The sequence below is a fragment of the Chrysochloris asiatica genome, unplaced genomic scaffold (genome assembly GCF_000296735.1).
Source record: "Chrysochloris asiatica unplaced genomic scaffold, ChrAsi1.0 scaffold00007, whole genome shotgun sequence".
NCBI lineage: Eukaryota > Metazoa > Chordata > Mammalia > Afrosoricida > Chrysochloridae > Chrysochloris > Chrysochloris asiatica.
In genome coordinates, this window is record NW_006408525.1 from 26,461,390 (window position 1) to 26,474,243 (window position 12,854).

General features: G+C 41.8%; 1 protein-coding gene and 1 pseudogene across 2 annotated transcripts in view; one reads left to right on the plus strand and one right to left on the minus strand.

Moving 5' to 3' along the window:
* LOC102834091 (keratin-associated protein 4-12-like) overlaps positions 1 to 12,423 on the minus strand; it is a 26,660-nt gene extending 14,237 nt beyond the window's left edge. Inside the window, exons 1-2 of one of the 2 annotated variants that reach the window (XM_006832611.1) lie at positions 11,799 to 12,423; positions 6,981 to 6,993 (exon numbers count right to left, since the gene is read on the minus strand). In XM_006832611.1, coding sequence (XP_006832674.1) covers positions 6,981 to 6,993; positions 11,799 to 12,423 — 638 coding nt within the window. Of the gene's footprint in view, positions 1 to 6,980; positions 6,994 to 11,781 lie in introns of those variants that run through there. The other variant, XM_006832613.1, reaches the window with a different exon arrangement.
* LOC102824636 lies at positions 1,867 to 2,753 on the plus strand (annotated as a pseudogene).
* Positions 12,424 to 12,854: the final 431 nt, after the last annotated feature.

Below are 12,854 nucleotides of genomic sequence, written 5' to 3' on the forward strand. Positions count from 1 at the left end.
CTTTCAAGAGGGAACATAGAGCCAGGGGGCTGGAGGAAGGCAGAATCTCGAGTGAGTAGTATCCAATCTGTCTAGGCAGAGCTGATGAAATGCAGATGGGTCTCTTGTGATACAATACTGAATAATTGTTATCAGGGCTGATTGTGAGTTTTGGAAATGTAAAGGTAGATGTTTTATAGCAAGGAAGGGAGTGATTAACTTTCCAAACTAGAAGCAGAGGTTCCTAAGACCATCAATGGAAAACAGCCGAGAGCAGGACCCTACACAGAGAAGCAGTGATGCCTGAGATGGAGGCAGAGATGATGACGTGGAGCGATGGAACAGCTGGGGACTTGAGATCCAGAGAGGGAGAGAGACTGTGTGCTGAAGACTGAGGGTTGGGGGAGTAGTGTAGGGGACAGGCTTGTAGGGTATACACTTTGTTTGGTTGATGATGCATGGAGAGGATTGTAACCATGGCAATGAAACAATTTACGGTAGAATGAATATAAAACTAATATTCTACCATGTAAACTATCATATAATTCACAATGGAAAAAAATAGCATTAAAAAAAAAAAGAACAAGCAAGTTGCTCGCCCAGGAGACATCAAGGCAAGTGGTCAGGTCCCCCTCAGGGCAAACCCCTTCCAAGACTAAGACTCAATGGGAATACATGCTCTGGTTGGTGACAATGTTCATCACTGATAAGGAGAAGTGAGGGAAAAACAGCAATGAATCTGCGAGCTAAGCCCTACAATGTTCAATAGACTCCTGTGAACCCGGGTGAAGACCTGGTTGGCCAGCAGTGTGACAAGACTTGGGGTCTCTTGGGCCCAGAGTCAGTGACATAGCTACCGAGCACTAAAGTGGAGAGTGAAGAAGAGAGGGCATATACGTAAGAACACCCATACTTGCAGATAATACTCACTTGACCTGGCTTCAATGACTGGATGATCAGAGCTCAACTAGAAGAAGAAAGAAGAGGAAAAAAAGGAGTAATCTGATACAATTTGATGAACTTGACCTACACCTATGGATGCAGTAGCTCAAAAGAGGGAACAAATCTTTACAGCGAGGATCATTCCCACCCCCTGGATACATAAGGTAGACAGGGATGGGCAACTTGGACATTGGCTACCCAAAATGGGGGGCTACAAAGGCAGGAAATGACTGGCTTACAAGCTTTCAAGAGGGAACCTAGATCCAGAGGACATGGAGGAAGGTAGAATCTCTACTGAGTAGTATCCAAACTGTCTGGGCAGGGCTAATGAAAGGAGATGGGGATAGGTCCCTTGTGGTACGGTGATGAACAATTGTTATCAGGATTGACTGGGAGAGTTGGAAATGTAAAGGTGGACATTTTGTAGCAAAAGGAGGGGAGTGATTGACTTTGCCGTCTAGGAATGGAGGTGTCTGGAATCATCAAGAGAGAAGAGCGGAGTGAGAGACCCTACCCAGAGAAGCATTGATGCCAGAGATGGAGGCAGAGACGATGACGTGGAGAGATGGAGTGGCCAGGGACTCTAGACCTAGAGAGGGAGAGGGGTTGTGTGCTGATGACCGGGGTGGGGGTGGGGGGCAGGCTTGCGGGGTATACCCTTTGGTTGGTTGATGATTCTTAGAGGGGATTGTAACCATGGCGATGAAACGATATAAGATAGGATGAATGTAAAGCTAATGTTCTCTCATGTAAACTATCACATAATTCACAATAAATCATTAAAATATACATATAAATGCTGGGGTCTCACCCAAGTCTGCTAAATTTAAATCTATGAGAGTGAAAAAGAAAAAAACAAGATGCCTCAGTTGAGTTTTGACACATCATCAAAGGCTTAGTCTTTCCAAGACAGCTTCTCATGCGTCTCTTTCTCTTTGGTCTGTAAATATTCAGTTTTCCAACAGACATTTTGCAACTGCTACAAGGCATGAAAAGGAAACAAAAAAGACCCCAAAGGAAAAACATGAGATAAAAAATAATAATAAAGTCATACTGCTATATGAAAGGTGAACCTGAAGATGTTGTCTATTTAAAAAGATTGTGCCCAAGGCAGATATATGACGTGGAGAAAATTATTCACCTACTTAAGAAATTTCAAATTATGGGCTTCACTTATCCAAAGCAAGGTGTTTATCTTTATTGGACATTGGATATGTCACTGCAAAATAAGAGAATGGTGGCGTCATTTACCAGTGTCCTTAGTTTTCCATACCCATTCACTTCAGAAATCAATAAAGTTGCTGTAGTCACTGGGAATGCATCAGAGATCTAAATAGCAGAAGAAAGTGGAGCTGCATTTTCAGGAGGAACTAATCTGATACAGCAAATTTTGACTGATGAGATTCATGCAGACTTTTATGTAACTGTTCCAGGAATAATGTATGAGCTTACTCCACTAAGGAAGAAACAAACAAACAAAAAAAAAACAATTTCCAAAACTTGTTTGAAAATCTATTGGCCATGACATCCCCGAAATGCTTGAATTATTCAAAACTGGACATGAAATTGAAGTAGATGAAGAAAAAGAGAACTTTCTCCAGATCAAAATAGCAACACTGGATATGCCAAGTGACCAGATAGCTGCCAATATGCAAGCTGTTATCAATGATGTTTGTAAGCACAGACTGCTGAGTTTGGGACCATTTGTAATATGTGCTTTCATTTGTAGCTCAACAAGTAAAGGTTTGCTACTAAACATTGATCCTTTGTTGCCTAAAGAACAGAAACCCAAAAATCTAATAAAGAAGCTGACTAAAAGTATTGGCTTTTGAAATTATTTTCAGTGGATTAAGAAACTAGAGAGAAAATTACAAAACTGTATAATTTCTCAGTTTGGTGTTTTCTTGCTATTTCTTGATCATTATACTTGGAAGTGAATTTTTTGTTTTGTTTTTTTTTGTGAATTGAGTGATAGTTTACATGGGAGAACATCAGCTTTACATTCATCCTATCGTATTTCGTTTCATTGCAATGATTACAATCCCCTCCATGCATAATCATTCAACAGCATTTGCTTCCATCATTCCCTCTTTTTTTTTTTTTCCCCCCCTTTAGATGTACATCAAAGCACTCAGGAATATATAACTATTCAAACAACCAAAAGGTACACCCTGCAAGCCTGCCTCCCAGCCATCAGTGCATAGCCCCTCTCCCTCCCTGAGTCCAGAGTCTCCAGCTTCTCCATCTCTCCACGTCATTCTCTCTGCCTCCTTCTCTGGCGTCACTGCTTCTTTGGATAGGGTCCTGCACTCCGCTCTTCTCCCTTGATGGTCCCAGGATCCTCTGCTTCTGGACTTCAAGATCAACTACTCCCCTCCTTTTATTACAAAATGGCTGCCTTTACATTTGCAACACTCACAGTCAGTCCTGATAGCAATTATTCACTATTGAACCACAAGAGTCTTATCCCCATCTCATTTCACCGGCCCTGTATAGACAAGTTGGAAACCACTCAGTGGAGATTCTACCTTCCCCCACATCCTCTGAAACTAGACTCCCTCTTGAAAACTTGAAAGCTTGTAAGCTAGTCACTTCTTGCCTTTGTAGGCTCCCTCCCCCTTCCGCCCCCACCCCCAAGTTTGGGTAGCCAATGTCTAAGTTGCCCATCCCTGTCAACCTTATGTACAGAGGGGTTGGGAATGATCCTTGCCGTAAAGATTTGCTCCCTCTTTTGAGCTACTACATCCATAAGTATAGGTCAAGTTCATCAAATTGTAGTGGATTACTCTTATTTACCTCTTCTTGCTTCCTCTAGTCGAGTTCTGATCATCCAGCCATTGAAACCAGGACAAATGGGTACTATCTTTAAGTATGGGTGTTCTTGTGTATCTCCCCTCACTTGATATCAGCTGGATGCTTCACTCTCCACTCTAGTCCTCTGTGGCCATGTCTCTGTCCCTGGGCCCAAGAGTCCCCACCCAGGTCTTGCCATACTGCTGGCCAACCAGATCTCAACCCAGGTTGACAGGAGTCTATTGAACGTGGTCGGACTTAGCTCACAACTTCATTGCTGTTTTTCTCCCACTTCCCCTTATTGGTAAACCAACATGGTCACCAGCAAGACCACATGCCTTCTCCTGTATTCCCTTTGAGTCTCAGTCTTGGAAGGCGGTTTGCCCTGAGGCGACCTGACCACTTGCCTTAATGGCTCCTTGGGAACAACTTGATTGTTCTAGTAGTAGTCACTCAGACTGCTGTTATTGTTTTTGATTTTTCCTGCTGGTCTTTCTTTCAAGAAGTATCTTCTGTTCTTCTGTACTCTCTAGGCTGGTCTGCTTGTCCTTGAAAGTGAATTTTTTAACACTGAAAAATCTTGCAATGATGTCAGTACAAGAAAAAAAAAATTTTTTTTCTGTGTCTGAACCTAAAAAAAAAAGAGAGAGAGAGACTTGGGGAGTACATAGCTGAAAGGCATCCATTGAAAGTCACTCAGGATACAGATGTGATCTAGAATTTAATTCCTGGGAAATTCACAGTTTATTGGGAAGGCCACACACACACACAATTAGAATACAGTATGGCAAGGCAGCATCAAAGGGACCCATAGCAGTGTAATTTACAAGAATCATGCTTAAAGTGAATGAGTCAGCATGATGATTTAGTGGGAGTATATAGATTTATTCCTAAATAAACAGCTCTGATTACTGTGCTCTTTGTTTTATCTTGTTTTTACTTTTATTTTACAATTTGGATAAAATTTACTTTCATAAAATGCACAAATACATATGCTCCCCACACCTGTAAAGCTGAAGACTAGTCCCACAACACCAGAAAGTTCCCACTTGTCACTTCAGTAAACTCTCCATTACCATAGAGGCAACTACTTCTGTAACATTTCTTCACAATAGACTAGTTGTGTTTGATCTAGAACTTCAAATGAATGGAAATACACAATATAATTTCTTTTCTGTCTGGCATCTTTAGCTTGGCATTTGTCTGGTGTGAGAATCACCAGCACTGATGTGTGTATTACTAGTTCATTTATAATTATGTAATGAATTACCACAGCTTCCTTTTAACTATGACCAACTATTTTCATGTTAAGATGACGAACCATCCCTGTTTAGCCAAGGTTGATGAGGAGTTCCCAGAGCATGGGACTTTCAGTGCAAAAATCACAAAAGAAAAGGTCGACAGAGATGAGTTGGTCACCCTATGATGGCATCCTTAAATGTGTTAATTATTGTTGTTGTTAGGAACCATTGAGTCTGTTCCAACTCATAGCAACAGAACAATAGAGCAAAACACTACCCAGTCCTTTGCCATCCTCACAATTCTTATCTTTGAGATCATCATTGGAGTCACTATGCCATTCCATCTTGTTGAGGGCCTTCCTCTTTGTCACTGACTGTCCACTTTACCAAACATGATGCCCTTCTCCAGGGACTGGTCCCTCATGATAACATGTCCAAAATAAATGAGACAAAATCTTGCAATCCTTACTTCTAAGAAACATTCCGGCTGTACTTCTTAGACAGACTTGTTCATTCTTCTGGCAATCCATGATAATTTTCTTTATCAACACTAAAATTCGAAGGCATTGATTCTTCTCTGGTCTTTCTTATTCATTGTCCAGTTTTCACATGCATATGAGGTGACTGAATGCACTATGGCTTGGGTCAAGTGCACATTAATCCTCAAAGTGACACTGTTACTCCTTAACACTTTAAAGAGATCTTTTGCAGCAAATTTGGTTAATATACTATGTCATTTTGTTTCTTGATTTCTGTGTTAATTAAGGAGCCAAGTAAAATGAAGTTCTTGACAATTTCAGTTTTTCTCCATTTGTCATGATGATTATTGGCTCAGTTGCGATGATTTTTTTATTCTTTACATTGCTTTGTAATCCATATTGAAGGCTGTACTTTCTGATCTTCATCAGTAAATGCTTCATGTCCTCTTTGCTTTCAGCAAGCAAGATTGTGTCATCTGCATATCACAGGTTGTTAATGTGCCTTCCTCCAGTCCTAATTCCCCATTCATCTTCATATAATCCATATTCTTGTATTATTTTCTCAGCATACTGATTAAATAAATATGATGAAAAAACACAATCCTGATACACACTCTTCCTGAATGTAAATCACGTAGTATCTCTTGTTCTGTTTGAATGACTGTCTCATGGTCTAGGTACAGGTTCCCCATGAGTACAAATAAGTGTTCTGGAATTCCCATTCTTTTCAATATTATCCATTCTTTGTTGACCCACACAGTCAAATGCCGTTGCACAGTCAGTAAAGCACCATTAAGAATCTTTCTGCTAGTCTCTGCTTTCAGCCAAGATCCATCTGGTATCAACAATGAGATCCTCCATTCCACATCCTCTTCTGAATCCAGAATGAATTTCTGGAAACTCCCTGCTGTAAATGTTTTTTAATTATATTCAGAAAATTTTCTTTTTCATATGATGTTAATGATATTTTTCAATAATTTCAATTCTGGTTGGAATTTTGAGTCACTGCATTAATAGGCAAAAGTCTAGTTCATCAAATTGTAGTAATTTGCACTTGTTCTCAGTATCAAACATCTTTATCTTCGTTGGTTCTAGTTCTGATCAACTAGCCACCCAAGTTAGATCAAATGGGTCCTAACTGAAAGTTTGGGAATTCACACACACTTGCTGTGTGTGAAAGAAAGACAGATAGACCAGCTGACCTTTTGCTTTCTTCCTATATGATTTTCTTGATGTTATTCCACAGCTCGTACTGCCTTGAATCATTAATATCTAAGGTATCAAATCTTCTAGAGATCATCTCTAAATTCAGGAGGGGTATGATGAAGGTAATATTTTGGCTCTTGTGGACTTATTTTCATTTTCTTCATTTCCAGCTTGAACTTGCATATGAACAATCGGTGGTCTATTTTGCAGTCTGTCCCTTCCCTGGTTTTGATCCATGATATGGAGCTTTTTCAACATTTCTTCCCACAAATGTAGTCAGTTTGATTTCTGTATATGTCATCTGATGAGCTCCATGTGTATTATTGTTGTTGTTAAGTGCCATCGAGTTGGTTCTGACCCATAGCGACCCTGTATAGCGTTTTGGAGGAGTCGCTGGTAAGTTTGAACCACCCACCTTGCAGTTCAAACGGCTTTGCAGTCTGGCGCATTAACCCACAGCACCACACCGGGACTCTTGTGTATAGTCGTCTTTGAAGGTTTTTTAAAAAATTTTATTTTATTGTGAATTATGTGATAGTTTACATGGAAGAACTTTGCTGTTGTTGTTGTTAAGTACCGTGGAGTCGGTTCCGACTCATAGTGACCCTGCACAGGGTTTCTGAGGCTATAAATCTTTACGGGAGCAGAACGCCTCATCTTTCGCCCACAGAACCCCTGGTAGTTTCGAACTGCAGACCTTCAGGTTAGCAGCCTGATTCGTAACCACTACGCTACCATAGAACTTTAGCTTTACACTAATCCTATTGTATATCGTTTCATTGACATGGTTACTAACCCTTCCATGCATCATCAACCAACGCAAACCTACTCCCGGTCGTCAGCACACAGCCCCTCTCCTTCTCTGGGTCTAAAATCTCCAGCCGCTCCATTTCTCCACGTCATCGTCTCTGCCTCCATCTCTGGTGTCAATGCTTCCTGGGTAGGGTCTCACACTCTACTCTTCTCCCTTGATGGTCCTAGGGACCTCCGCTTCTAGACTGCAAAGTCAATCACTCCCTCCTTTTGCTACAAAACTTCTACCTTTACATTTACAACTCTCATAATCAGTCCTGATAACAATTATTCACTATTGTATCACAGGAGACATATCTGCATCTCCCTTCATCTGCCCCGCCCAGACACATTGGATACTACTCAGTGGAGAGTCTACCTTCCTCCATGCCCTCTGGATCTAGATTCCCTCCTGAAAGCTTGTAAGCCAGTCACTTCTTGCCGTTGTAGCCCACCCCCCACCCCCCATTTTGGGTAGCCAATGTCCAAGTTGCCCATCGCTGTCTACTCTGTGTGTGGAGGGGGTGGGAATGATCCGTGCTGTAAAGATTTGTTCCCTCTTTTGAGCTACTGCATCCATAGGTGTAGGTCAAGTTCATCAAATTGTATCAGATCACTCTTTTTTTCCACTTCTTTCTTCTTCTAGTTGAGCTCTGATCATCCAGTCATTGAAGTCAGGTCAAGTGGATATTATCTGCAAGTATGGGTGTTCTTATGCATATGCCCTCTCTTCTTATCAGCTGGACACTTTTAGATCTCTGATGCATTCCCAGTGACTACAGCAACTTTATTGATTTCTGAAGTGAATGGGTATGGAAGACTAAGGACACTGGCAAATGGCTCCACTTTTTTCTTATTTTGCAGTGACATATCCAATGTCAAATAAAGATAAACACCTTGCTTTGGATAAGTGAAGCCCATAATTTGAAATTTCTTAAGTAGTGAATAGCTTTCTCCACATCATATATCTGCCTTGGGCACAATCTTTTTAAATAGACAACATCTTCAGGTTCACCTTTCATATAGCAGTATGACTTTATTTTTTTTATCTCATGTTTTTCCTTTGGGGTCTTTTTTGTTTCCTTTTCATGCCTTGTAGCAGTTGCAAAATGTCTATTGGGCAACTGAATATTTACAGAACAAAGAGAAAGAGACACATGAGAAGCTGTCTTGGAAAGACTAAGCCTTTGATGATGTGCCAAAACTCAACTGAGGCATCTTGTTTTTTTCCTTTTTCACTCTCATAGATTTAAATTTAGCAGACTTGGGTGAGATCCCAGCATTTTTATATATATTTTAATGATTTATTGTGAATTATGTGTTAGTTTACATGGGAGAACATTAGCTTTACATTCATCCTATCATATATCGTTTCATCGCCATGGTGGAGGCAGCTCTTCCCCAGTCCTGTTTTAAGTGCCATCTTTCCTGAGGGACTCAACTTTTGGCACTATATCTGACAATATTTTGGTGCTACTCATGTTGCAATATTCAATATGTTAGTGTTATTTAACAGTGTTCCATTACTATTCATAAGGCTTTCATTGGTATGGCACTGTAGGATAAGCACTCCTCAGAAACCATATACAGTGTCTCTATGAGTGGAAACCAACTCAACACTTCACAACAACAGCAGCAAACATTCAAAATTAGTCTGACTCTTTTTCTTCCTGGTCTGTGTTAGTCTGTAAGCTCAGCTGAAACCCATCCACCATGGGTGAGTCTGCTTACATTTAAAATATTGGTGGTATAGCCTCCAGCTTCACAGCAACACGCAAGCCACCACAGTACATAACTGACAGTACATAGTATCGAACTGATGAATAGAGAGAGATGTTTCCTCAGGCTTAGTAATCTGACTTTCCATTCATTCAATTCTATGTCTTCGCCCTTTCAGTGTATTATCTGTTTCTAAATTCTTAAGTGTGAAATCTTCTGGCTTTCCAATTACTGTTTTTATATGGTTCCCATTTTTTTTCAATTTTCCATAGTTCTATCTGAGTTTTCCTTGATTCTATGTGTGGTTTTTTTGAAGTCTTTTTTACAAACTGTTTCAGTTACCTAATTAGCATTCTTTAAAATTCCTTATCTGGTTCTGATACCATATCTGATATTATATTTTCTGAATCTATATTTTGGTCACTTTTTTGAGACACTGTCTTATTTTGTCATATAAGCTGTAATGTCTGTTTTGTCTGAGAAATTCTGGTGTCACACTTACATTTAGTTGGTAGTTGTATATTGATGTATTCTCAGACACTCAGCACCTGTCTCCTGGTAGATGCGGTAGAGATAGGAATTGTGAATGCAGTTAGTTCTCTGTTAACTGTGTAGCATAGTTCAGGGCGTGCTCACGTACTTCCAGAAGCAGGGTGATATGCCAGGCACCTGACCCCAGGCAGAGCAAAGACTGCCAAGGAGGAGTTGTGGTTGTACTCTAGCTTGGCAAAGGTAGGGACAGGCCACCCTCCCCTGAGCTACCAGGAGAGCAGAGGAAAAAGGGAGACTTGAACCTCATTGCCACCGACCTCTATTGTGTCCTATGCTTTAAGGCCACTGTATCAACAGCTGCTCCCAAAAGTTCAAGAGAGTTGAGCAACTGCAACCCACAGTCCACTAATTTTTCTTCTCTCTGATTGCTCCTGTTCTGCTTCCTCTTCTGGTAAGCATTCAATCCATGCTCTGTCCTGTCCTCTGATGTTCAGGATTCCAGGATAGCCATCAACATCTGTTTCATTAAATTTCCCGTGTCTTTGTTACAGAAGGTCAACTCAGTGCATCTGCTTACTCTGACATCACTCTCTTAATAAATCATTACACAAAAATCCAAGTCTTAGGCTCTGCTTATAGTGACTTCAACTTACGACACACAGCTTAGGGTGATAGTCCCTTAAATACAGCCTCTTTCATGATGAGAGTTGATAACATGATGAGCAACATTACTCATGGAAGTGTGTCCCTCGTTTATATTGTGGGGGAGATATATTAAGGACTACTAGTTTAAAAACAACTGTTAAAAAAATAGTCTAAATAGTAAAATAATGAAAATATGTAATATTTTGGTTGGCAGTAAACTTATTAAGTAAGGGCTGACCATGCCACCATGACCATTCATATTGTGTGAAAAGTGTTTTTGTTTTGTTTTTAAACCTTTTATTGTGAATTGAGTGATACTTTACATGGGAGAACATCAGTCTTACATTCAAGCTATCATATTTTGTTTCATTGCAATGGTTACAATCCTCTCCATGCATCATTGGTTTACAGTATTTGCTTATATTCCCTCTTTGTGTGTGTGTGTGAAAAGTGTTTTTGAATGGCACTGATAATGAGATTTGCAATTTTTGCGTTCTCACAGGAGCAAGACAAGAAAAGGGGGTTTGAGAAAAGTAGTTTATGTGGGATATAGTCCCAATAAGAGCTGCAGGACACTTGGGAAGTGATACAGGGCAGGGAGGAAGAAGTGGTGTAAAAGGCAACAAACTCAGGGTGAACTGATGAGCAGAGTGGAATCTCTGAGTGGTGAAGTCACTCAGCAACTATTTAAAAGACTGGAGTTTCAAAGCTGTTCAGAGATTCAGGAAGGATGGCGTGAAGATCTACTCCCCCTGCGCCACCCCCCCAAAATCACCAATCACTGAGAACCCTAAGGAGTACAATTTTACTTTAACCCACATGGCTAACAACTGGTAGTAATGAGCAGATGGTTCCTGTAAGATGCTGAGACTTGTTCCCATGAGGGTCTTGTGGAAAAATACCTCTCTCAGGAGGGGAGAAGCTAGGGCATGCATCCACAAACTCCCATTTATCAAGGCTTGAATGCTCCCACATTGACCTGTCCAGAACTTACTCCTTTTTGTAGAGAAAGTCCTCAGACAAAGTCCCAAGTGCTTGTAGTAAAAAAGCAGATTTCTGTACCAGAATGGAGAGTTCTGAGCAAATAGAGGTGAGACCACTGCAGTCACCTGCTACAGTCTTGAAGAGAAGAACAAGAGAACATCTGGCAGCTGAGGATGCCAATTCAAGGAGAAAAAAATAATGAGACATGATGCACTTCAATTTCTATAACTTGAAAACTATGATTTATTAAAGAGGCAGAAGAAAACTTGGCAGGGAACAAATGCTGCAATTGCAGTGACTTGTTAGTTGGCAGGTTTCAGAGAAAGTTCAAATTTTGTGTTGACTGGGAAGAGAGATTGTAATGTCAGGGCAGGGAGATGGGACAGAGGCCAAACTGAGTCTGAGAACCAGTGGAACTGAGATTTTGCAATTGACCACACATGACTCAGCTTATGGATGGACCACATCAAGATTCGTTGGTGAAAACAGGTGGATGCAGGTCAGAGTGCTCAGCAGCAAGACAAACTAGAGCAGGTTGGGCGGCAGCAGGTGGTCTGACAACAGCTGGGGCGGCAGCAGGTGGTCTGGCAGCAGACTGGGCGGCAGCAGCTGGATACACAGCAGGTGGGTCTGCAGCAGCTTGGCCCACAGCAGGAAGGGCGGCAGCAACTGGAGATGCAGCAGCTGGGCTGGCAGCACTGGGGCCTGCAGCAGCTGGACACACAACAGCTGGGTCTACAGCAGGTAGGCTGACAGCACACAGACTGGCAGCATTGAGGTCTGCAGCAGCTGGACACACAGCAACTGGGGCGGCAGCAACTAGACACACAACAACTGGGGCGACAGCATGTGGGCTGGCAGCACACAGACTGGGAGCACTGGGGCCTGCAACAGCTGGACACACAGCAGCTGGGACGGCAACAGCTGGACACACAGCAGCTAGGCCTACAACAGCTGGACACACAGCAGCTAGGGCGGCAACAGGTAGGCTGGCAGCACACAGACTGGCAGCACTGGGGTCTGCAGCAGCTGGACACACAGCAGCTGGGGCGGCAGCAGATGGGCTGGCAGCAGCCGGGGCTGCAGCAGTTCTCCTGGCCTTGACCACAGCCCTGGTCAGAGCAGACGGAGCCACAACAGGAGTTGACCATGGTGTCAGAGGGTGGAGGTTCTGGGTGTGTTTCCAGGAGAGTGAGGTTCTTGAGTTTGGAAGTCTCCTCACCCCGTGTTCCCTTTTATACCCTACTAAGGGCTGCTGTGCTCAGGTGCAGTACTCTTCCTTGTTATTGTTTCTCCTAATCAATAGGTAATTATCAAATTAGGAAAGTTTGTTTTCCTGGATAAATCTTTCAAGATGGATGGAAAACATGGTTTCTTTTCCTGATGTGGAGGATTCATCCCACCACCTCTTCCTCATTCACCTCGTTTGTATCTTGCTTTGGTTTCCTCCAAGAGAATTGTCACATGACATTCTGTCTCTATATGTGTCAGTCACACTTTACATGGCCCATCATGTCTACATTTGGTTACAGTGCTTCACATAGGCCCATGATTCTTTTTGGTGATCAAGGAGGATAAAGCA